General features: G+C 45.0%; 1 protein-coding gene across 6 annotated transcripts in view; it reads right to left on the reverse strand.

The window, feature by feature from the left end:
* The window catches only part of MGMT (O-6-methylguanine-DNA methyltransferase), a 205125-nt gene that overhangs the window by 56053 nt on the left and 125072 nt on the right, over positions 1–24000 (reverse strand). For all 6 annotated transcript variants that reach the window (XR_012836275.1, XR_012836273.1, XR_012836274.1 and 3 more), the window contains exon 4: positions 16821–16981. Coding sequence is in view for 3 of the 6 variants with exons in the window: in XM_075757623.1 (XP_075613738.1) it covers positions 16821–16981 (161 nt within the window). In the remaining 3 variants the exon portion in view is untranslated. The remainder of the gene's footprint in view (positions 1–16820; positions 16982–24000) is intronic.

A 24000-nucleotide genomic window follows, 5' to 3' on the forward strand; every position in this document is an offset into this window, starting at 1 on the left:
TAAGGAAACAGAAGTTCATTTACAGAATATCGTTTATGTCCTTAGCCAGGTTTATGTGTACCTATTCACAAGCCTTTCTATATTTGTTTAATAGTATTAAAATTTCAATTACAAGATACGAAAATAGTAATTTTGATCGCAATGACTTTACTATTTTGTACCAGGTATACCTTAACCACTTTTTATTCCCAATAAAAATACAAAGCAGTGAATGTTTACTCATCTCTAAGTCCCATTTTGCACTTGTGAATACGCAAATGCTCCTTACATGGACAGACATCAGTGAAGATTAATATATCTGGCTATATAAAGAATATACGTGCATACACAAATATTCCCTCTGCATACTTTTTTTTCTCAGATAAAGCCTTGTGTGCTTATAGCCACATTAAAAATCCACTTATGAGATGCTGGAGGTGTTGATAAATGAGACTAAAATACAATACTGGTGCTATAGTCAAAGTTCAGCCCAACAAGTAACCAAGTTTGGAGCATCGCAGCAACTCATCCTAATTACTCCTGTCCTTCTCCTTCACGATGCGAGCGGGGAGAGGCCATTTGAACATTGATTTGATAGCGCGCAAGCCGGCAAGCGAACGCGTATCGAAAACGCAGAGACCGACACAGCAGCGATGCCGCAGTCTTGACCACGTTTGGCCTTACAAGCGGTATTTATTCATGAGTAGAAGGCGGTAGCTGAACGGCGGGTTTCTCCAGCCAGGGAAGGTTTCGCTCCAAGCCTGGGGATCACACCTCCGGGAAGCGGTGTGCTAAGACAAGCAGAAAGGGAAGAAAGAGCCGAGCCCCGCAGAAATACACCCGGGGAAGTCACTGCCAGCGCGGTTGCTCTGTCCTCAGAACAGAAAGACCGGGATTACAGCACCCACAAAACCCTGCATCGTCCGTCTTTCGGATGCTTTACACACAGGACCGGGTTATCGGGGAGAGGCAGAGCCCCTTCAGCCCGGGACGTCTCCCCCGCGTTAGCTGGAGCCCTCGGGCTCCTCCAAAACTCACACGTTTGTGCACTGAAAGGAACACCCCGAGTATCCCCTTTCAGGGTACGTTAAAAATAAATGGCATAAATCATAGCTTGCACAGCGCTAAGGCTTGCCATCAAAGCCCGCCTGCCAGGTCAAACACGCGGCCAATAAAAAGCAACAATTTGGCATAGTTTAAATGGTAGTATGTTGCTTTAGGAAGTATTAAATGCCACAGTGCACAGAGAATGACTAATTGTTTAATACCGTTGTTTTAGGAGAAAATTCTGCTTTCACGTATTTTTAGTTTCCTTTCCTACCCGAGCGCTGACACGAAGCCTCAGCTGGCATCCGCGCGGCAGGACCCACCGACGAGCTCTTCAGGAGATGGAACCCGGCAGGCTCCACGCAGCAGAGACAAGGTACCGAGACACCTTTCGATGCATCACGGTGCGTATGAACACCAAGGGGCTTAAAATTTCCAAAACACTCAGCGTTTCGGTTCGGAGACGCCCAGCCCACACCTTTGCCTTTTCATCGCGCCGTGGGCACCGCGCGGGAGCACGGCGAGGTTTCAGACCAGCACCCACAGACCAAGACAAGCGTCCCGAGTCCGCAGTCGCCTCCGCGGCTGAGGCACCGACAAAGACCCCTTGGTACTTCTACAACGCCGTACCTACAGGTTTACTGATCAGGTACAGGAATCTGCTCCAGCCTTACGCTTGCCATTCAAAAAAAATCTCATTCTAGGGGCAAATATTTGTGCTTTGTTTCAAATATGTTAATTTTGGGAGCAGGGAATAACTGCACAAGTAGGTAAAAATAACTTTTTAATGACTTCATGAGTACTCTTAATACACAAAAGAACTACTATAAACATATATACAAGAGACCTGCAGATCAGAGCAACTGAGAAACATCAACCACTATCTCATTCGCAGGTAATCTTCTCCTATTTTATCGTTATTTAATGCCATACAACACGATCTTTCCTGTTCTGCAAAGGACACAGAATAGTCCTTCCAGAGACACCACGCACCAGCTCTGCTGCAATTTCTAAGTGACTGGGCCAGAAAATTAAATTTGTATTTTTCCATTCAAGATAGAAATAAATGAGGGACTTGTCTCTATTTCACTTTGTCAGAGAGCTGGTACTCAGCAAGAACCTTACCTGGGTGTCTTCTAAATTCTCCTCATCGGCTGCAATTTGCAGACCAAGCTTGGGAACTCAACTCTGCTCTCGCACGGCAATAAAAGTCCCTACTGAAGGGCCTTGGGTGACAGGAGACCACAACTGGCCATCATCTGACTTAAAAATCGAGAAGTTACTGCAGGTGCACACTGAAGGGGAACTTCTGGTCCCACCTCAACCCTCTTTTTCCTATTTCTTGGCGTTCTCGTTACTGCCTGGTGAAATTGCTCTGGCTGACGCCAGGCCTGTGAAGGATCTCCTCTCCTTCTCTGGAGAAAACCCAAAAATTTTAATTCACTTTACCTCAACCTGCATTGTTGGAACTCAACAAAAATGCAGCCTCCCAGGAGCTGCCATGATCCAGCTCTTCTGTTGACTTGTCCTGTTAATGAGACGCAGAAACCTGCCCACAGTTCCTAAATAAATCAGAGAAGATGTAGTTTCCTGGTTACTCTGGGATTTGGGAAGGGGAGGCAGGACCAGCTGGTTACAGTCAGCCTGGAACGGGAAGGAGGGTTCTGCAGAAAACTTTGGAAGATTCACAGATATGCTGGACGTGTCATTCCAGTTTTAATGGACTCAAAATACGAGGTGAAGAAAAAGCATTCATGTGTTGATAAAGCACAATTTCCAATTTATACCTATAAATTAGGTTTACTAACATCAAAATCTCAAACTCATCACCATCTTAGGTTCGAGGTCTTGGCTCAGGATCATCAGGTTTGAAACCAAACCTGGGAGTGCCGATGACCTACAAATTGGGCAGCTTTGGAGAAATAAAGTGACAAACCCAAACGAGGAGCTCGAATCCCCCCAGCCCTCCATTCACACACAACCTCGAACCACCGTGAAACTGTGTGCTCGGACCTTCACGCACACGTCCTACAGGATTTTTAATTTTTTTTTGAGCACCTCAGTGCTCCAACATGCTCCCATGATGTAAATGGGAAGAAATCCATGAAATTGGATATCACCTTGTGTACAACTGACTCTACAAACTGGAATTCGTTTTATCATCTTACAAGCAGAGACGCATTTCCCCTATCAGGCTACGACACCACGTACAGCACCTCAGCCCTGGTGACTCACTAGCGTGCCCCAGGAAGTGTAGTCACGAACCAATTCTATATTCACCCGTGAAATGGGGCAGCACTGAGCCGGGTTATTTTGGAGAAGGCAATTGTGCACCCCTTTCTTTGAAATAAGACTTTCAGAACAACGGTTGATGACTGGATTACGTCAGCATGGGTATTCCGGTGGCTCTCCTCCGGCCAGGCTGATGGCAGAGGACCTGGGCGTGAAAGAGGGAGGTGGGCTGGGATGTCCCATCAGCTCTCCTGGAGCTTTCGCTGCTTCAAGCATAATTGCTTTTCCTCTATAATTCCACTTAGAATTACACCGATGAGGTGTTTTTACAGTTTCATTTTTCAACATGGCCCCAAACACCCACTCCCAAATGACTCTGGATCAAGAAATCTGCACCCTCGGTTGCTTTGTGGAGATCGTGTTACCAAAGATAACCTGCCCCAGAAAATTCCTCTATGAAACACGCAATGTAAATGTGCTCCACTATGTAAGCCAAGTATAAGATCTGCACTTGTCTAAATCAGGAATAGCAATTTCTTTAGATTTCTCTAAGTTTCTTTGCAAATGTGAAAGTTAAAAATAATGTTCGTTAAATTGCTTATCTGTAATAAAATGTAACTATTTGCTTACTGCATACAAATTAAGTCAGTATCAAAGTACTGATTTTCTTTTTAGTTTGTATTAATTTATTATTGAATTATAAATATCTAATGTATGAAGCTAAACACTTACATAGCACTTTACAAACACTAATGCACGAATGATGCACCATCTTTTCAAGGCACGTATGAAAGCAGCAGCAATTAATTCCTAGAATTTTCTGGCTTCAACCTCAAAGTTAGAGGTTTTCTTTTTCTTTCTTTTTTTAAGGAGCACGCATTTAAGCAGTCAGCAAAACTGAAGACATAAAGCGTGATTTCACGAAGGCGCTTAGCCTCTTGACTGATAACGGTGCCATCGTACGCAGCGCGCGGCTAAATGAACTGCAATTTGAATTCCCGAGATTCAAATTATTTAAACAGGCATCCGGGAAGCAAACGGAGGAGAAGTCCTATTGGTGACCTCTGATGGTTTTTCAGAAACCAGAGTTTGCTAAATTAATGGGCAGCCCGAAAGCATCCACCTTGTTCGGAGGAGGCTCTCGCAGGTAGCCTGCCAGGGGAGCAGACGTCTGCAAAAGCACGGACAGAAATCCTGGGGCGTCCAGGCGGGGTTGGGGAAAGGAGCACGGTGGATTGAACCTGCCCTGTCCCGCACCCCAGAGAACGATTCGCCTTCCACGGCACCTAAAGAACATTACAGGGACTTTAGTAAGTAAGGTTAATAAGTACACGTTGACCACCCGCCACAAAACAGAGGCCCTTTCCTCATCCCTCTGCCAAACCCCACGCAACCAGCACGGCCACAAACGTGTTCATCCAACGTTAAGGGTTCACACTAGCAAGGAGGAAATCTGACTTCCAGACTGACAAACGAAGAGCGTACATAGATTCTTGTGTCTGCAACAAAGCATACCTTTGTGTAGCTGCCCGCGGAGCAGTTGTGTGTGAATCCTAACAAGCCCTGCTCGAAGAGCCACCGCAATCCTTCCCCTCCCTTAAAGGATGGTCAGAGTTAAGGTCAGAGCACCCTCAATCTGAATTTCAGATTTTGACTTTTGTTGGCTTGACTTTTGGTTTTTGCATTAAATATGAATGATGTCCACCGAAACATTTGGAACGTTAACGATACGGAAATACAGATAATTTTATTGCTTGCCCTGAAATGTATAGCTTCAGTCATTGTTCACCTACGTAGTGACAACCACGAGCTTCAAGCAAAGTGCTAAAATATAAAAGGCCACGTTCATTCATGTATTGGTCCAAGCTGCAGCACTATAAAGTACATCAAAAGGTGTTAATGGTTTCAATATTTATCTGCTGCAGGGAAGCACTCTAAAAAGAAGACAGAAAAAAATTTCTGCTAATGGCTGTGTCTCTCCATTAAAATGAAAAGCTTAATGCATCTTATAATCAGAGGACAATTTGCAAATCATTAAGAGAAATGTAAAATTCCATTAAAATACAAATCAAGAGTCCCTCACTGGACTAATAATCTTTTTGATATTATTTTGCATTTCACTATTTCTGTTCCCAATATCCAGGCACCACAAATGATCAGTTCTTGAACATGCTATTTACCACAGCCTACTTCTTTAACGAGAGACCGAGAGAAGTATAATCTGCTATTCAGAGCAGGTACTAATGAAGAATTCCATATATTCTGAAATTTAATTAAAACCCCAAAGATTTCAAATTAGATGCAATTTGAAATGCCTGGGGCAGAAATACATGCACTTGCGTGGCAAGGGTATCACGCTGAAAGTTGATACCGTAATTGGTCTTGATGTATTTTTGTGTTGCCAGGCTGAAGCACAGAACTCATAACCATATAAAAATTCTCTGTAGATTACCTGCTCATTGAAAATGCCATCACTCAGGTAGTTCTCTACTAAATTACCATGCTACTAAAATGCACAAAGTGATTCGAAGAGAAGAGTGGCACAGCTGGTCGACGCTGCCAATGAGTTATGCATGCGTCGACGCTGCCTTTTTTCTTAGTAAAATATGCTCAGTTGAATATTAAAATATAATTGGCATTCAACCTAAGTAGCTTAAACCATTTTGTTATCTTCTTTTAAACCGATTTGGCTCCTCCACAGTTATTTTCAAGGATGCGATTCACAAACTAATGACACCATCACATTCAGCTAGATTTGTACTATTTTACATTTGTCATAAATAGGAACAATTTCTACAGCCTTCTAGGGATGTCCTTTAATACTGGCTCCTCTTGAACATCAAAGGGCCAATTCATGGGGAAAAAAAAGAAAGAAAGAAAAAAAAAAGAATATGCCATTTATGTTGGTTCTTGCATATTTTATTCTGAGAAGAGTGCGGGATGCATATTTCGAGTGAAAAGTATGTTTTTGCAGTTAAGCAAGTCCTTGTTTTTCCCAGAATATACTGGTCAGCTCTCACACTCACAAGCTCCAAAAGGAGATGCGGCAAAATGTCTTGGAAATAGGTCAGAAAGGGGCATCTCTAGGTCAAGCAGCAGCACAGGATCTGTATTAGAAAATGCCTTCCCCTCGGATGAATTTATCTACGTGCCTCTAACATAAAGGCTGTCGTAAATGCCACTACGTTCTCGTTTCCTGAAAAAAACTAACAAAGGTATTTAGAAACACGGTGCTCGCCACAGTAACACTCACGTCAAGCACACTACCTTTGAAATACCAAATAGGTTAAATGTATATGAATATTGACGATATCTTGCATCGATAAGGGGAATTAAGTGAACTTGGCTGAAAGTTCATTAATAAAATAGGTGGTGCTGGTGGGGGCTGTATTTCTAAAATCCCTTCCTTTTATCTTGATTATATAGGTTTTTATTAAGGAGGGGTGCAAAGGTTACCTGGGGCTGCATGTGTGGCGAGCAAGCAAACAAATCAAAGGAAAAATGAATTAAATTAAACTTACTCCTCACAGGTCTGCAACGCTAGCGGGTTGCTAAGGTCTGGGGCTCCGGGTGAAGATGGTGACCACCTGACTCTGGATACAAGAAGTCTTTTTCCTACATTGGTATTTGTTTCTCTCCACCTTCAATTCTTACCTTTTTATCTAAATCTCCGATATAAGCAGCGATATCAAAAGTTACCAGGTTGGTGAAAATATGTCCTGTACCAGGAATATGTATTTACTCCTTTTATGTCACGGAGGAAGACAGGACCTGATTTTGACCATAAAGAAGCATCCCATGCATGAGGCTTGTATTTACAGCTGCAGATAACAGCAAAACTGTTCTGACCTTGGTGGAACCGCAGTTAGGTGCAGAAATACATACGTGAAAGGCCTCCTAACACCGTCAGAGCTTTCTGCTGGATGAAGTCCTGGAAGCTTCTCCACAAAGAGAATGGACCGTCCACCAGCAGACAGGACTGCGTTACCTTGCTCAAAGCAAGTTGAGCAGCGAAGGGAGAGCAGATACTGCACTTCCATCTTCTTCCACCCCACCACGGCAATCCTGACCATAGGTCAGTGAATTCATACAGAATAGCGTAAGACACCAACCACAAACCTTTCCCTTCGAAAAAGAAGCCTGGTTTTGGAATAATTTCAACATCCACGCATCTCTGTAGCTATTTCAGAGTCACCATGACTTGCTCCAATGTCCCCAAACTCTCTGAGACCAAGTACATTTTTGCCATCATACAGTGACATTATACAGGTGAACATCAGCTGTGGATCTTCAATCCACTCTTACCTAAAAAATAAACTATTTAGATAACGCTCCTTTATTCCAACTGCGGCCCACCTGCAGTCAACGTCAAGAATATTAACAAGAAAGGATTATCCTTTTTTTTTTTTTTTTTTTTTAAATAACTGACCCTTTCACCACCTTCCCCGTGACAGGACAGACACCGCTGTCCTCACACTCGGCCTCTTCCGAAGGTCACACCTCAGGCCGTGGTTACTCCGCGAGGTCCCACCAAACCCCAGGAACCACAAGAAGCCACGGTTCCTCTCCAGAATCAGCACATCCAGATGGTTTTGCCTAAATCCCCGGGACAGCGGCAAAAAGGACATTTGTACCTAAAAGGCCCTGAATCGCCAGAAATGGCTTACGTGTGGCAACTTATTCTATGAACGGTGAACTCAAATAAAGAGTGTGCCTTAACATACACTCCAACGCACACAAGCTTCTACTGAAAATGATGGGAATTTTGCTCTGAATTCAAACAAACTGGGTCAGCAATTTTTTTTTTCTTTTTTTTTTTTCTTTTGATACAAACAGTTGATACAAAGTAATGGGCCAAATGGGCTGGAAAAAGAATTTGAGACCTAAAAGTAACCAGGCTAGCTTTTGGTTTAGTTGTTTTCATTTTTGAAGGTTGGGGAGGATTGATTTCTGTTTGAAGAAAATCATAGGAAAGTATTGGGTTGTAAAAATCCATTAAATGTCTAGTAAAACAGTGACTTTCTGCTTATCAGAACTATTCTCACATGAAATGGTAATAAAAGAAGGCACCAGCCTCTGGAATTTGAATTTTGTGTTGGCAGACAGAAATATGAAAAGCTCGTCATCTCTTTGCACTTGAATCTGCCATGTCCAGATATGTTAAGTACTAACGTTTTCGAGCAGATTATTTCATATTACTTTAAAATAACATTTTCTGAAAGCCTAAACAGAAATGTATTTGCATGTCTGATGAAGCTGCAGAAATAAAAAAGGGAAAGTCAGAAACATTCCCCAACTTTTTTTCTTTAGAGAATTAAAACTCCACAACAAAATTAAGAGAATTTCACAAATCACGACATAAATAAATGGCAAGAATGCCATTCTGCATTTGTCTAGGAAAGGACAAGCCGTGCCTCCTCCTCAGCAGGTTACCCAACAGCCCAATTCAATTCTGCAAAATACAGATATAACCTGGTAATGCGGGTGGATTTACAGTTGAACTTTAATGAATTTTCCATTTTTAATGGAAATCAAGTAAACATGGAGAGATGCTACTGGGCGAGGTTGGCTCCTGGAAGTCTTTCTGTAGGCCGAGTTTGCTGCTTTTCCTACCGAGGATGGCGGTGCTTTGAACACGGCAATCGCTGGCCTGGGGCTTGGTCACTGCATCAGCCTCACTGCACTGCTGCGAGGCAGGGCTGCCAGCTCCACCACACCTGCCACTCAAAGCCAATTTTGTTTTTACATAAAAACCGTATATATATCTTTAAATAAAATATAACAAAATATATATAACATATAAAATATAAATGAATATATAATTATATTTATATAAATAGAAATAATATATGAATATTAATATAATTACATGAAATATATATGTATATTTATATACACACACACATCTACAACAAAGGACGAAAATCACAGGAACTGGTCCTTGATGTAACATCTGATATTTATAGCCTGAACTTTATGACACTTGAGAAAAAAAGATCACCATGGGACTGACTAAAGATGCTGCCCCTGAACACGTACATACCCACAATATGAAAATACGTACTTAGAAAAGTTGCAGACAAACCCAAAAGCACTTGTCTTGCTTTCGCACCCTGTTTGGCTGCCTATCATCCTAGTAAGCTCCAGCCAGCGACCATATTTTCAGGTCTTCCGTAGGGATTTATGTATATTAGATCATGTTAGAAAAGTCATTTAAAAGTAAGTACAATTGATTTTAAAAGGGCAACTAAAGTTACAAGTCATACACAGGACTGATGACAATTAAAACTACAAAGGACTCAGACATACACGTCTCTCTGGATACGTCTCTCATATCCACAGGCCATCACTTTAAGGATTACAAGTTAATAAAGACAGTGAAATTGTGCAGATGTCATTCACTGTCTTGCTAGCACCACGCAAACATCATTTGAGGAGTGAGCAGAAAACTCTTAAGTTTAAGATGTACTTAAAACACTCACAGTTACTTTTTCTACTAAGGGCCTAAGTGCCCTACAGCCCAACGAACTCATCGTAGGTCAAACTCATCCTTTCCGCTTCTCACCTGCCTCACCCTTAACTCCCATTTTCTCCTCCTCAAGGCTGCAAATCACCCAAACGTGACATCGGGCATTTCTTGGCTATATAAAACGAAGCCGTGCAGCGACCTCAGGACCCGCCAGGACATCCGACATGCCTGAGCGACCTCCAGCTACTCCCGCTCTTTTGAGGAGGGTTTTTCATACCTTCTCCACTTTGAGCCTCGGACCTTCCCCCTCTGCTTCTGGGGCTCCTTGAAAGTAGTTCACTCATTTTTATATTTTAAAAAATGACATTTTTACCAACCATTTCTTTCCCACTGAATACGGGCACAGAGTTGCTATTCCATTAGTCACAAACCGGCACCTGAAGCTTCAAACTTTCTAGCTTTATGAGGCAGTATCTCAACAAAGTCAAGGATATCATGATTTTTTGTTTTAATATAAAATCTGTTATTTAAAGCAAGGGAAAATAGATCTGTATTCATCGTGATACTGTAAATGCTTTTCTTATTTAAATAACCTTTGTATTTTGAAAAAGTCTTTGGCTAAACTGTACGTGAGAAAAATTTGCTCTGAGGATATACTGCACGCTGTAATCAGGGTAAGCAGCAGAGTCAGTAAAACCAGTTCTTTTAAACGTAAGCATTCACGGGATGTTGAATTTGCCATCTCAGAAGTGAGCAAATTAACAGCCCCACAATCTTCAGGAAACTTGTGATTTGAGCGTTCCAACCACAAAAAGGAAAAAAAATAAATTGGCCTTTGCTGACTTACAGCCAGAACGCATAAAATCTGATTTTCTTTCTTAATTTGCTGCAGATTTCTTTTTTTAAATAGTTTAGAATGTGCAAAATCAGTAAAACAAAGAGGTGCTACTGTGTGCCACTGGCAGGAAGGTGAAGGAGTAATCAAGATGCAATTAATGAAAGAATTTTCTCTATAGGTGCTTCCTAAAGGGAGAGATACAACAGCACCAAGCAGCGTGGGCGAGCGTGCGGCACGGGAACAAAGGACGAGTCCAGCTCCACAGAGGAGACATGAGAAACAGTTTCTTCAGCCCGTAGCCGGCATTTTCCAGCATGCTCTGCCGTCCTTTGGCCGCGACTCCGCCAGGTTCACCACCCTGCGCTGCTTCGGTTCGAGTTTCTGAGCGAGAAGGCTCCCAGGAAATCACAGGGTAATTATTGATTACAGGCCTGGGTATGAGCAAAGTCATCTTGAAGGGAGAATGGAGGTACTACCAGTTTCTTTGAAGACTCTCCGCTCCCATTATGTATGAGGTGTTTCATCGATATCCCTTCCTGGATGAATAACACGCGTTACGCACGGGAAATTTCAGCCACCAATCCGGCTTGCAAAGCTCACTTCTCCGGTCTCCATCCTCCGGTTGCTCCTCCTCGATCTTTTTGCACAGCCTTCGGTTTGCAAGGCGACACAGGCAACGCCACTCGCAGACCTGCAGAGACCTCCTTCCTCGCACCGACACGGTAACTCACAGCTTATCCGAAGAAAGAGAGCGACCGAGCTGGACTGAGCTGAAAGACCCGGCTTTGCTTCAAGTCTACGCCGCTGGTACAGGGCCCCGACTGAGGAATTCCAGGCTCCAGAATAAAAAAGCGAGGTTTTGCGAAGCTCAAGGACTTCATCCGGTGAGGAGGGCAGCGTGGCACGGCGCGGCACGCAAAGAGCAGAGCCCCAGGGCTGCTGCTTGTCACAGGGCAAAGGAACACGCTGGTGCGTCTCCAATTTCCTCCGCTCTTGTTGCTCTAATGAGCCATCTGGTCTGCAAACACACAACCGCTCCTCGCTGCAGCGTCCAGCGCCGCAGTGCCTTCTGCAACCTCAACCACGACGGTTATAAAGCACCAATAAAGGAAAGTCAGGAAATTCATGACTGGCTGATTTAACATTGCTTTTTCCATTTCACAGACCCACAGATCAAGCGGCTCATGCATAGGCTTCAAAACAATAACAGGGTCAATTTTTCTTCTTCATATAAACGGGCTAACGACCATGACACATTAAGACCAATTAATCACTTCCCATTATAAACGTTCAGTGATTTTTTCCGAGGCGTAACACCTTGAAGTCACGCTGCAGAGAAGTGGGAAAAACCTACTTTTCCTTTTGTGTTGGGTTTGTGTGGCAAGGTTTTGGTAGCGGGTGGGGGCATGGGTTATAGGGGTGGCTCCTGTGAGGAGCTTCTAGAAGCTTCCACAGTGTCTGGTAGAGCCAATGCCAGCCAGCCCCAAGATGGGCCCGCCCCTGGCCAAGGCCAAGCCAATCAGCGCCTCTGTGATAACATATTTAAGAAGGTGGGAAGTTTTTTTACATCCGGAGGGGGAAGTGCGGAGATGTAACATCAAGGTCAGTGCAGGAGGAGGGGGGAGGTGGAGGTGCTCCAGACACCGGAGCAGAGATCCCCCTGCAGCCCGTGGTGAAGACCATGGTGAAGCAGGCTGTTCCCCTGCAGCCCATGGAGGACCGATGAGGGGGTGTAGAGATTCCACCTGCAGCCCGTGGAGGACCCTACGCTGGAGCAGGTGGAGGTACCCGAGGGAGGCTGTGGCCTGTGGGAAGCCCGGGCTGAAGCAAGTCCCTGGCCGGACCGGTAGACCCGTGGAGAGGGGAGCCCATGCCAGGGCAGGTTTTGGTGGCAGGACTTGTGACCCCGTGGGAGACCCATGCTGGAACAGTTTTCTCCTAAAGGTCTGCACCCCATGGAAGAGACCACGCCGGAGCAGTTCGGGAAGGACTGTAGCCCGTGGGAGAGACTCCATTTTGGAGCAGGGGAAGGATGAGAGGAGTCCTCCCCCCGAGGACAACGAAGCGGCAGAAACAACGTGCGCTGCACTGACCGCAACCCCCATCCCCCTCCCCCCATTCCCCCCCCCTCCCCCCCCGCCACTGAGGGGGGGAGGAGGTTTGAAGCCGGGAGTGAAGTTGAGCCCGGGAAGGGGGGGAGGGGTGGGGGAGGTGTTTTAAGGCTTGATGTTACTTGGTTTTTGGTTTTTTTTGCTCTATTCTGTTTAGTAATAAATTAGATGAATCCCTCTTTCTGAGTTCAGTTTGTTTTGCTCGTGATGATAATTTGCTCTCCCTGTCCTTATCTCGACCCGAGCCTTTTGTTAACTTCTCCTCCCCATCATGCTGGGGAAGGAGTGAGTGAGCGGCCGCGTGGCGCTCAGCTGCCGGCTGGGCCTAAACCACGACACCTTTGTTCAATAAAATGCCACACTGAGCACTGGCCATGACACAAATCATTGAAAATTCCAGTTTTTGAATTACATTTTCAACGAAGTTTTGGCTGCGTAGGCTCAACCGGCCAGCCAGTAAGCCAAGAGCTCCTGGAGGTGTTGAGAAACCAGCTTCAAACTTCTCATCCCTGCCTCAAGCTGTGCTACAGCACCAGATTCACACTTTACCACCGACGAGTTACGAAGAGGAATGGCTGGTTAATTCTGTATTTACAGTGCTTTTAAATACTCTTCCCCCTTTTAATGGCAAGTTAGAAAATTAAAGGTACTTCAGAAAAATCTAAGACACAAGACGAGCCGCTGAAACAGTAAATGTCAGAATTCAGTTTGCTTTTGCCCTGGCAATGCGTGCGCGCTTGGCCACCAAATTACGACAGCGTAATGAAATGGTCGTTATTATTATATTTTCAGTGTCAGCGCAGGGGCTGCGGGAAGGCGCTCGGTGTTCGAAGGAGGACTGGTGTCTCTGTTCCCCGAGCGCCCAGCAAAGCAAAGCACACAGCTTTGTGTTCTGCAGGTGGCTCCTCCGGCCGCCCGTGCAGCGAGCGAGGCCGGGAGGTGCTGGGCTGCGCATTTCCCACCAGCCCCAACGCCGGGATAACGCCGCGCCGGAGCTGCTGCCGTGTAGAGATGGCTTCTGCAACCCGCAGATACCTCTACTTCCCGAATTTGCAAATCGCTCCTCTTTTGTTATCTCAAAGTTGATGGTCGCTATTTTCCTCTCCGCGAGGAACTGTGTTTGAATAGTCGGCACAAAAGTAGCTGCAGAAAATTGGCCGTGAATTGAGAATGCTTCATCCCGAAAGCACTTTACGCTTTTTTGTTAAAGGAGGAATCTCCTTAATGTGTTTGACATAAGATAAGCAAAATCCTTACTTTCCTCAGATGATGCTACCACAGAAAAAAATAAAATTTGATGTAAGCACTGATTAAGAAAGAAAATATCCAATAATCAGTGTTTATTGCAAAAGCACTTGATGATGGAACTCGGGTCACCTAGTATCAAAGAACCACACTGTAAGTGCTCATATTTACGGAAAAGGGGAGAAAAGAAGGGCCAAAGGTTTTGAGGATTTGTTGGAAGAGCTGCTTATGAGCAGTAACATCAGAAATCAGAGTGATGAGAAAAAGCCTTCCCGGCTTTGGATCCTCGTGCTCTCGCTTATGTTTATTCTGCATTTTTAAGTGCCTGGAGAAATGAGTAGGCACTTTCAAATGTAAATGTGAAAAAGTAAATAAATACCAAATTCCTAATTTAGCATTACTGCATTTCTGACTTAGGGATAAATTGAAATGTACGATGCAATCCATTGTAATGCGGTTTTTACCCTACCTTTCTACTAAATAACTTTTAAAAGTAGTTTCTTCAAATTTTTGACATGCATTTCCACCTTCCTTCCAACATCAATGTTTTCTATTTTATGAAAGTATTACTAGGAGAAAGTAAGAGAAGAATAGCAATGCCATCACATCATTGTGATCTGGGCCAATTAATTCTTCGTTAGCGTTTCCTTTACGTGCCTCCCCCCATAAAACACGCACACCTGGTGCCAGTCCAAGAACAAATAACCGAACTAAATTAAAAAAACCTGGGCCTGCACACGTGATAACGGGGGGACCGCACTCCAGTCCCCCCAGCACCGCACCTGCGATACAGAAGGTCAAACCCCATCAGGACCACCGCTGCCCAGCCTGCGGCCAGCTGGACCACCACCCGCATCCTTCCCAGGGTGACCCAGCGCTGATGCTCACGGCCACCGGCCACATCCTGTCCCATCCCTGCAGGCACCTCTCGCCTGGGTTTTGCACTTGGACGGTGCCGCAGAGCTCTCCTTCCACCCCTCCAAACCGTTCGAGTGACAATTGCTTTCCCTCAAGAAGCTTCCCATTAACAAATACACTTATTTTTCCTCTTTTAAATGATCTTGAGCCTCTTCCAGCATTGCCTGCACGGGAGGGTTGCAGGACCAAAGTCCCCCATCAACTCTGACCGTAGGTCAAGGCAAGACTGCTCAGGGCTGAACCCCACAGCAGCAGCAGCTAAAACACCACCAGCAGCGCTGAGACACCACCATTTCCCTAGCCACATGAAAAAAAACTCAGTAGCCCACTTCAGAAAAATTGAGAAAGTCAGAGCATTACTTTCAATGTTTTATAGTCTTTGGGTGGACAATTTGGGGAGCAGAATTCCCCTGACGTTATTCAGAGATGGAAGGAAGAGCAGCAGTAACTACGTCCCAGCCAGCTTTGCCCATTCATGCTCACCCCGACCCCAGCGTTTTCACGACACAGGTCTTTACTGCATCCCCCCTAACAAAGGAGAGTCCTCTAGTGATACCTGAATCACCTGGAAGGCCAAGTTTCATGAGCAGTTTGACAATTTTGACATCATAGTGTCATTAGTGCTTATTCTCCCACATGTCAATTGGATGGTTTCACTAAAACTTCCAAACGAAATTTTTTAGTAGGTGATAAAAATGATGTTTGTATAAAAATTAGAGACAGTGCAATACACAACTTAGTTTAAAAAATACTCGGTACCCACCCTGTAATTTGACTATGAAAGATGTCGCACTGAGAATTTTCATAACATGGAAGAGTAAGTACCGAAGTTCATCATTAAAACAAAGGTCCTGTGCGAAGCTCCCAAGATTTGACTCCCACCTGCCGAAAGCAACAGCCTGATTATCTGCAGAACGCTCTGCACAAGAACCGCGGTTTGATTTTGCTGTTCTACTTGCGGCTGCCATTCGCTAATTAGGAATAAGGAAGTGTAACGGCAAGAAGAAACCTACTGTTTGCAGGAATTTGAAGAAACCCAGCAATTAGCAGTGGAGACAGGCGAGCTCTTGCAGAGACTCCTCGCCAAGGCGTGCCTGTCCAACCAGCCCTTCCTTTCCCCGGTAAAACTGGCCGTTCTTTCACACCGGTACTGACGGCCAGTCCCCGTGCCTTCAAATCCAAACCCAGGCACCCCTATTTAAAAGGTGTCTTTCACCTTGAACCACAAAAAAAAGAAAAAGTACGTATAATTTAGAGTTTATACGAAACACAGTGCTATTTCATCTCACGTAAGGTAGAAGATGCTAGTGCCTTTTTGGTGCTATATTATTACGGAATCTAAGACAATTAAAAGATAGATCTATTAAACTGAAGATTTTATTCGCTGGGAAACTGTGATATTCACAGACAGCCCAGAAGGCACTGCAAAAAGCAGACTTCTGAGTTTTTTATTTTTTTTTTAAAATAAAGAGATCTATTTCACGTCAAGTGATGGACTTCAGTAACGTAGCCGGTAAATGGAGAATGGTGAGGAGAAACTTTTCTCAGGTCTTGTTTTTATCTAAATACACGAGTAGCATAATTTCTTTGTAACGATACTTGTTCGTTGTTTAAAAAAGAATCCAAGTAGCATCTATGATAACTTCGAGGACTCAAAACACGGTGACCCTAGGCAACCTCTCCGTGACAGCTGCTACGGCACCGGCGAGGCATCCGTGCCGACAGACGTGGACGTGTCCAAGCATCCCTGTTGCCGGCAAAAATCTAGTTTCAGTGAACAAGTGAACTAGTTTCTAGTTTAAGTGAACAACCACCTTACTGAAGAGCTTACGGCCCCTCAGATGTGTTCACACTCAAACCTTGCAGCCAGCAACTGTCGGGAGCCGAATCGCATCGTTTCTGCTGCGAAGAGCAAGGGAGAGGGGAGCAGCACGGCCCCGGCCGATGGGAGCGGGGGCAGCGGGTGTCCCGCGGCACAGACCTTGCCGGAGCAGCGGGTGGTGGAAGGCCGGCACGGGAAGGCTCGCCATCCTCGCCGGCTCGCAGAAGTAGGCGTGCAGCCAGGCCGAGCACTGCTTCAGCGGCTCCGTCATCTCCTCCGCACCTTCGCACACCTCGCAAGCGGGCGAGGACTCCGCATTGCTGCAAGAGAGAATGTAAAATTATAATGATAAAAATTACAGGAACGAATATTCATACTCCTTACGTTAGCAGAAAAATATGTCATCTCAAAAGCATTCGATCTGGCGTCAGACTTCACCTTTTTTCTGCTCTGATAAAGGTGAAAATAACAAACAATCACAAATAGCAGTAACAAAAATACATCCTCGCCACCTCTAGAAGTGCAATGATGACAGAAGGTTGCTTACACCTGTAAAAAAAAAAAAATCATAAAAGATTGGTGAGAGCATAAGTGGGAAACACCAGGGAGCCAGAAAACCACCCAAGTCCATGGTAGATGACGCATCCTCGTGCCTCCAGGGTGGAAGGAGGAGGTGAGGCTCCTCCTCCACGTGCCCCAAGGGCGCAGTCCCATCTCCCCAGGGACCATCCCCAGGGAAAGGAGGAAAGGAAACGGCTTTCTGCTCAACCCCTGCCTTCCTCTGCCCCGTTTCCTTCCAGCGACGGTGGCAGGTTTCTGCTTTCCTCCACTTATTGAATTGGAAGGAAGCAATTGAGAATTCATTTGATTTTCAATGGCAGCTCGTGCTTGCAGGATACTGAAGAGTAAAGCAAGCAGAGAGCACCTGCAAACAAAACCATACTTCTTCCCTCACTACTTTTTTCTTCTTTTCCTCTGGAAGAGCAACGCGTGTAAGAGGGCAATGAAAACGTGAACACTGGATTTCCGAATATCCAGCCGTGTTTCCCAACCTGTATGCTTTCAGTGAGGCAAAGCAGCGCCGGTGGAGGGGTGGTGGAGCTCTCCTGGTGCTTTACCAGACCGTGGTGTGGTGGGTGTCTCTCAAATCTGCAGAGACCGGTTTCAGGGTACCAATAAACAAACTGAGCCAATGCACCCGAGGGAAACGATGGGAAGACCGGCAAGGAGACATCACCAAGGGTGACTGCCAAACCAGCGAGCTCTGCCAGCACTCTTCCCATATCCAGAATCTCAAGCACCACTGATGAGCCATCCAAAGGTTTTCTGATTATTGCAGCATTTTTTTCCCCCAGCTGGAAATACAGCCAGACCCCCAGAACAAGAAGTTTCTCAAAGCGTGCTGCTAAAACTCAACAGCATAGTCTTCTGGTGAGGGGTTGGATGTGTCACAAAGCAGGACAGAGAAAGTTGTAGAACCATCTAAACGCAGGAGAACCTGAGATAACAGAAAAAAGAGAAAACTAGGGCAAGTCTGCCACCCAGGCACAGGGAAAGAGCAAACCAATCTGAACTCCCCTCTACACTCCAGTGTGCTGCAAGTGAAAATATTTTGTTAGTTCCCTCCTGGCAGAAAGCCGGAGAAAATGAAACGTGTGATGTACCCGTAATGACATAAAAGCCACCAGGTCTGCTTTTGCCACAAGGCATCTTTGTGAAAAGACCGAATGCCTTCACACACTTGATCCACAACAGCTCGTGGAGCCGAACACGACGGGACGTCGGTGTAATCAGCCAGCAGCCCCGGCTCTGCCTCCGGACAGGATAAATGATGTGCAGGCGGGAGCCGGGTCAGGGTTACTCTCAGAAGCGAAGCCCTCACTCGCCTGGTGCGTGATCAAACGGCCCTGCCATCTCCCCCAGCCCCAACTCATTTTCTGATTGTTAACCACTGAAGGCCACGTAATTACTTGATTAGAAAGTGGCAGAGAAGAAGAGGGACACAGAGGCGGACAATTAAAATACTCCAGTCGCACAAGAATGCGAGTTGATGGCTTGGAGCAGAGGCAAAACAAAAAAAGAAGAATCAGCTTTGGATCCAGTTTGCTGGAAATTAAGTGCAATTTTATTCCTCTCGTTCCGTTCATTTACCAAATTAACGCTTTGGATTTTTCTTTTTTTTTTTGTGGGTGCGCACGCACGATGCAGTATCGATTTTCTTTATAAAACTGATGTCTACTTTCTGTTATTTTGCTATTTAATAATCTCTTTGCTAAAAAAAGGTATGAGAATCTGTGCATAAACTTTTTTTGCATGAATACCTACAACACGGGCCCCAACACAAGCTCACGACACCACGGATAATCCGGTATTCTGCACATGTACAACGCTCAGCAGAATATGGCTCGGTTTTACTGTGGATTGTTAGAGCTACGACAATATAATAACTACAGAATATAATAACGCCTCTGAAATCTCAAAGAGAAGTTGGTAGACTTTTCTGCTCCATTTATCCAGAAGAGCACAGAAAGCACTCAAAACTACGGTAACCTTATGTTTTTCACATCATCTTGTTTCACATTCTCGGGAGTCTGGAAATGATTTGGACTGTAATATCATCATAAAACCGAAAGACTTTGTCTCCTTGCTGCTCTGCAAGCAAGCAGCCCCCAGCAGCCGGGCTCTCGCTCCGCGCTGGCAGGCAGGCACCGCGATTTCCTCCTGCTCCAGAACTGCACCAAACCGCCATGGTTCTCCCCCAAAGCAGGTGGGGAGCAGCACGCCAGCGCTGGTGAGGTGCCGTGCTACCGGGGCCGATGCACGGGCTGCTCGGGGCTTTGCCTGAAGCCTCCAGGTAACCATCAGGCCATGAGCTCCGTATTGATGAGGAACGGAGTACAGGTCCATCAGGCTCCTCGAGCAGACACAAACCGCAGCGGCTGCTCTGCCCAGCTGTGTAGCTGGGAGGGCTGCAGGAACCTGCTGCGCAGCAAGGCTCAGCCATCCCAACGCGCCCCTACGTTCCCCCACCATCACGTACACCTTCCTCGCTTCTGCCAGGTCTTCCCTGGCTGTTTGGATATAAATCTTAATTTTTATTTACTGCTTTTAAGAACAGTGCCTTGTCGCTGCTAAACATCTCCAGATGTTTTTAGTGAGACCCTTCTCCCACCACTTCAACACCAGACACTTTCACAACGTCTGCCACCTCCATGGCCACCTCCACCTTGATCAAGAAAGCAAAAGCTTTGCAAGACGAGAATGCCTTGCTTTCTAACACCACATTGACTTCTTTTCCTGTAGGATACAAAGCCAATTTGCGAACATATGTCCTGAGAGCTTCGAATTGGCAGAAAGTTTAAAAAAAAAAAAATCATCTTCATATTAATTTTGCTTGGCTAGAAATGCTAACAACTATTCCTGGGAATTTGACAGCATTAATAAAGAAAAAGAACAAACATAACTTATGCATGGGTGTCTTCTACTGGCCCTCCTCCCCTCCCTTCCCTCCTCCCCCTTCTCCTTCCGAAGTTGCATAGCAGCACTCCTTCTACAAACTACCTCATCATTAAAAATTCAACTTAAAACACCAGCTGCCTTTTAAAGGATTTTCTCAGGCTTCAAAGCCACGCTTTGGTCAAACTAAACCATACGCACGTTTCAAAAAGCAAGGCAAAAGTGGTCTCAAAACATTCCTAAGAAGAAAAGGAGAGCAGATGAGTTACATCACGGGAAATTTCCCCCCTCGTGTGAAATTCCTCTGCTCAGTGTTTGGCTCCTTGGAAGGTTTTGGAACACCCTACTCCATGCGTTGATCTTGGAGCATCCCCAACGTCAACGGACAGGAAAAAGTTAGCTGTATACCATCAGAGACAAGTACCCGTCTAACGTTTGCATTAACTACTTGTGCCTGACCTTTAGCAAGGAACAAAGAGGGGACTCGCTTTTTCTACCGTCCTGCCCTCGGTGATCTCCGAGGGACTCGCTCCCGGCCGCAGAGCCGGCAGCACGGCAGGCGATGGCCAAGTGGCCGTTTGTTCTCTGCTTTACCTGGGGAAAGCTTATCTCCTACACCTGTGATTCAACAAGACGTAATTTTCACTTTTATACAGGAAAATAAAATAAGCATATTTATCTAAAAATGCAAGAAGCTAAACAGAAGGTGTAAGAAATCTGACTGCTTTACTTCTGCCCTGGAGAATTTCATTACCTTTCCTTAAAAAGTACCAACACCTTTTTTTGAAATGTGGCTAGAATAAGGAGAAGCATTTATTTAAAATGCAGCGGTCTTATTTAAATCCCTTACACTTTCATCGGAGACCATCATTGCACTTGTTTTCATTAGTGAATTCTGTTGGGTGCTGCCCGGCTCCTCGAAAAATTCAAAGTGGAGGTTTCTGTATTTTCACTTGGTCAACAAGTAATCATCACTGGAAAGTTTTTAGGTTTTTTTTTTTTTTGTTTTATTTTTAAACTGAAACTGTTTGTTTGCATTAACATGCCAGCCTCTAATAGGTGTGCAGTAATTAGATGGCTGCCTTAACTTTGGGGTCATGTCAAATGGATATTCAGCTGCAAGTGGCCAACTCATCTACACGGCTTTACAATGCGATGCTTAATTAAAACTACATACTCCTCAAACAGGAAAAAAACATGCTTCTTTTAAGCTATAAAAAGCAGATATCTAAAAATACATGGGGGTTTTGGGTTTTTTTTGGTTTTTTGTTTTGTTTTGTTTTTTTTAAGTTGGATGTCTCTCAAAAGGCGACTTTTTTTCAGGCCAGGGAACAACTGCTGCTGCAGATCTCCAGCTGGCGCATTCGGCTCTCGCTGGTGGCGAAGTCCAAGAGACACAAGGTCAGTCCCAGCATGGGAATCCGTCACAGCCCAGGTGCAGACCTACTGCTCCAGCTTCTGCATACAAGACCTATTCCATACCATTCCTAACTGCAACCCTACGTACGTATTTCCATTACAGCTCTTGTTTGAGACTGAACAAACTGAGGAAGGACTCTCATGTCCACGCAGCTGAGCGGTGTCTTCCTGAGGCTCCATCCCAGCCGCGTCTCTTCTGTGACTTCTCGTGTTTGCACGGGACGAAATGAAGGAAAAGATGGCTTTAGCAGGGAGGGGAGAAAAGCAGAAACACCACCTGTTTCAGTTTAACGGGCTCCTTCCAAACCGCTTGCCAAGAACTGGAAGTTTCTAACGTGCTTCCAAAATAAACATGTAAGCAGCAGATTGGCTTCAGTATCATCCTAAATAGCTTAACCATTATGAAAACCAGAGAAATGCTGCGAGAAGCCTCAGTGGGTAGCCATGTTCTAAATTGATTTGAATTATTTATTTTATTTCTGAGCTACTTATTGCCTCAGTCAGTCCTTAATAAACCTTAACGGAAAACATTACAAGATGGACCTTGAGTTGCGTGATTTAAAATAAAGAGAATATATCACAACGGCTCTGCTGGCAACTTCCTTAGGGTAAAGCTGAGAGCTGGCAACTACATTAGGGTAAATATTATGACAATGTTGTATCGGCTCCCGCAACATATTTATATATTTAGTTGTACATTTATAAAATATTTGTATATATTAAATATAATTGATTGGTTGAACATAACATCCGATGCTCGCTTCCACTGTCTGCAGACAGACAAACCTGAATGTTTTATCCCCTGATAACTACCTCACCCTCTAGTGTTTGCCTAAGAAGAGGTTTATAGACTGCTCCGTGTGCTGAGCTAATGAAGAGTCCCCTTTATTCCAATTTGGTTAAGATATAAACCAAAAAAGCTCCCCACCGCAAACAAAAATTGCAACTCCTCCTAGACTGCAGTCAGCTAAGGGCGACTGGTACATATAGGTAGACTTATTTTACTATAACAACTACAACAGTTCCACTCAAATAACAGCAGGAATAAAGACATTAAATAAAAAATAAATAGAAAAAAAAATAATGTGGAATATATGTTTTTACATACAACTTCCCAATCTCTTCTCATGGAAATGAAGGTCTTTGCCAGGCTGTTACCAACTGAATCCTGTTTTGACACCATGGTACCCATGGCACCGAAGACGACTGGGTTTGCAATATCCTGTTATCTTCAGGTATGGAGAAAATAAACATGTTTGGACACTCAACCACATCCCATTCTATGTTTTTTTAAGAGCATCCATAATTTTTTCCACTCTGTTCCCTGAACAAAACCCACAAGCACTTTTGTTCATCAACAACAAATTGTATATTAAAACATACATAAATTGGTCCTAATGAAGAGGCTTTTGGATCCTGTTATGACCAGAATGCTGTAAAAGCAATCATCAGCCGTACTCTTCACGATGCAGAGCACACAAAATCTCACCAAACCCTTCTCTTAGCCTGCCTTCATCAAAATCAACATCAGAAGTCCACGTCATCGAGTCTAACATGGACAGGCAAAGAAAGAAGGGAAGAGCGCAGAGGAGAAAACCAAGCAGCAAACCCACCGCCCGCAGAAGGTGTGATGGGCAGAGACGGGGCAGGCAGGAAAGAGCAGAAGGAAACGACTCGTCTCCGAAAGGGAGCCCCGACCTCCCCGCGCTGCTCCTCAGGCTCCCCCGCGCCTACGGCTTCATGATTTACAACCAGGAAAAAGAGACAGAACTACCCGGCAGACACAGACGCTGGATTTTAATTAAACCTGTAACAGAAAACATTGCGGTTTGTCCCTGGAAATCTGCATTTACAGGGTAGCACAACCTCAGCGTCTCCAGTTTGAAGAGTGCCTCCAGGCTGGGGCAAGCAGGAAGAATTGCTGTCAGTGGGAGACGTCTCTGGTTTTTCTCCTGTGTATTTTGACGCTTCTTTGGCCATTCCATTTCTTACAAGTCTGTGTCTTAAACAAGTCCAAAAATTATCAAAATTGCCCTAGGCCCAGTAGGGATGAAAAAGGCTCCGACAGGAATGGAGGAGAGCGGAACAGAAATAAAACATCAGGAAAACCCCCCAGCAAACATCTTGTATTAAAAGGTCCTTTTTTCGCCCTCAAATATCCCCCAAAACAAAACAAAAAGATGTGTGGGGAGATTATAGAAACCTTCCCAAAACAGGGAGCCCGTAACAGAGACCAGGACTCCTAGACCCAAGGTTGCACCACGTCAGGGAGACCCAACCTCGGCGGCTGTCCCAACGGGTAATTGAAGCCCAACCGAAGGAAGTGTTTGGTGACTGTCCGTAAAGAGCTCCATGTGGCTGTCATGCTAATCCTCTCGTGAAGGGAGAAAGACCAGAGGCCCGTTTGCTGCAGCAGACTCCAACTATAACGAATGGGCTCTGACGTGACCCGGCAGCCCTGCTC

Source organism: Balearica regulorum, chromosome 7 (genome assembly GCF_011004875.1).
Source record: "Balearica regulorum gibbericeps isolate bBalReg1 chromosome 7, bBalReg1.pri, whole genome shotgun sequence".
Lineage (NCBI taxonomy): Eukaryota > Metazoa > Chordata > Aves > Gruiformes > Gruidae > Balearica > Balearica regulorum.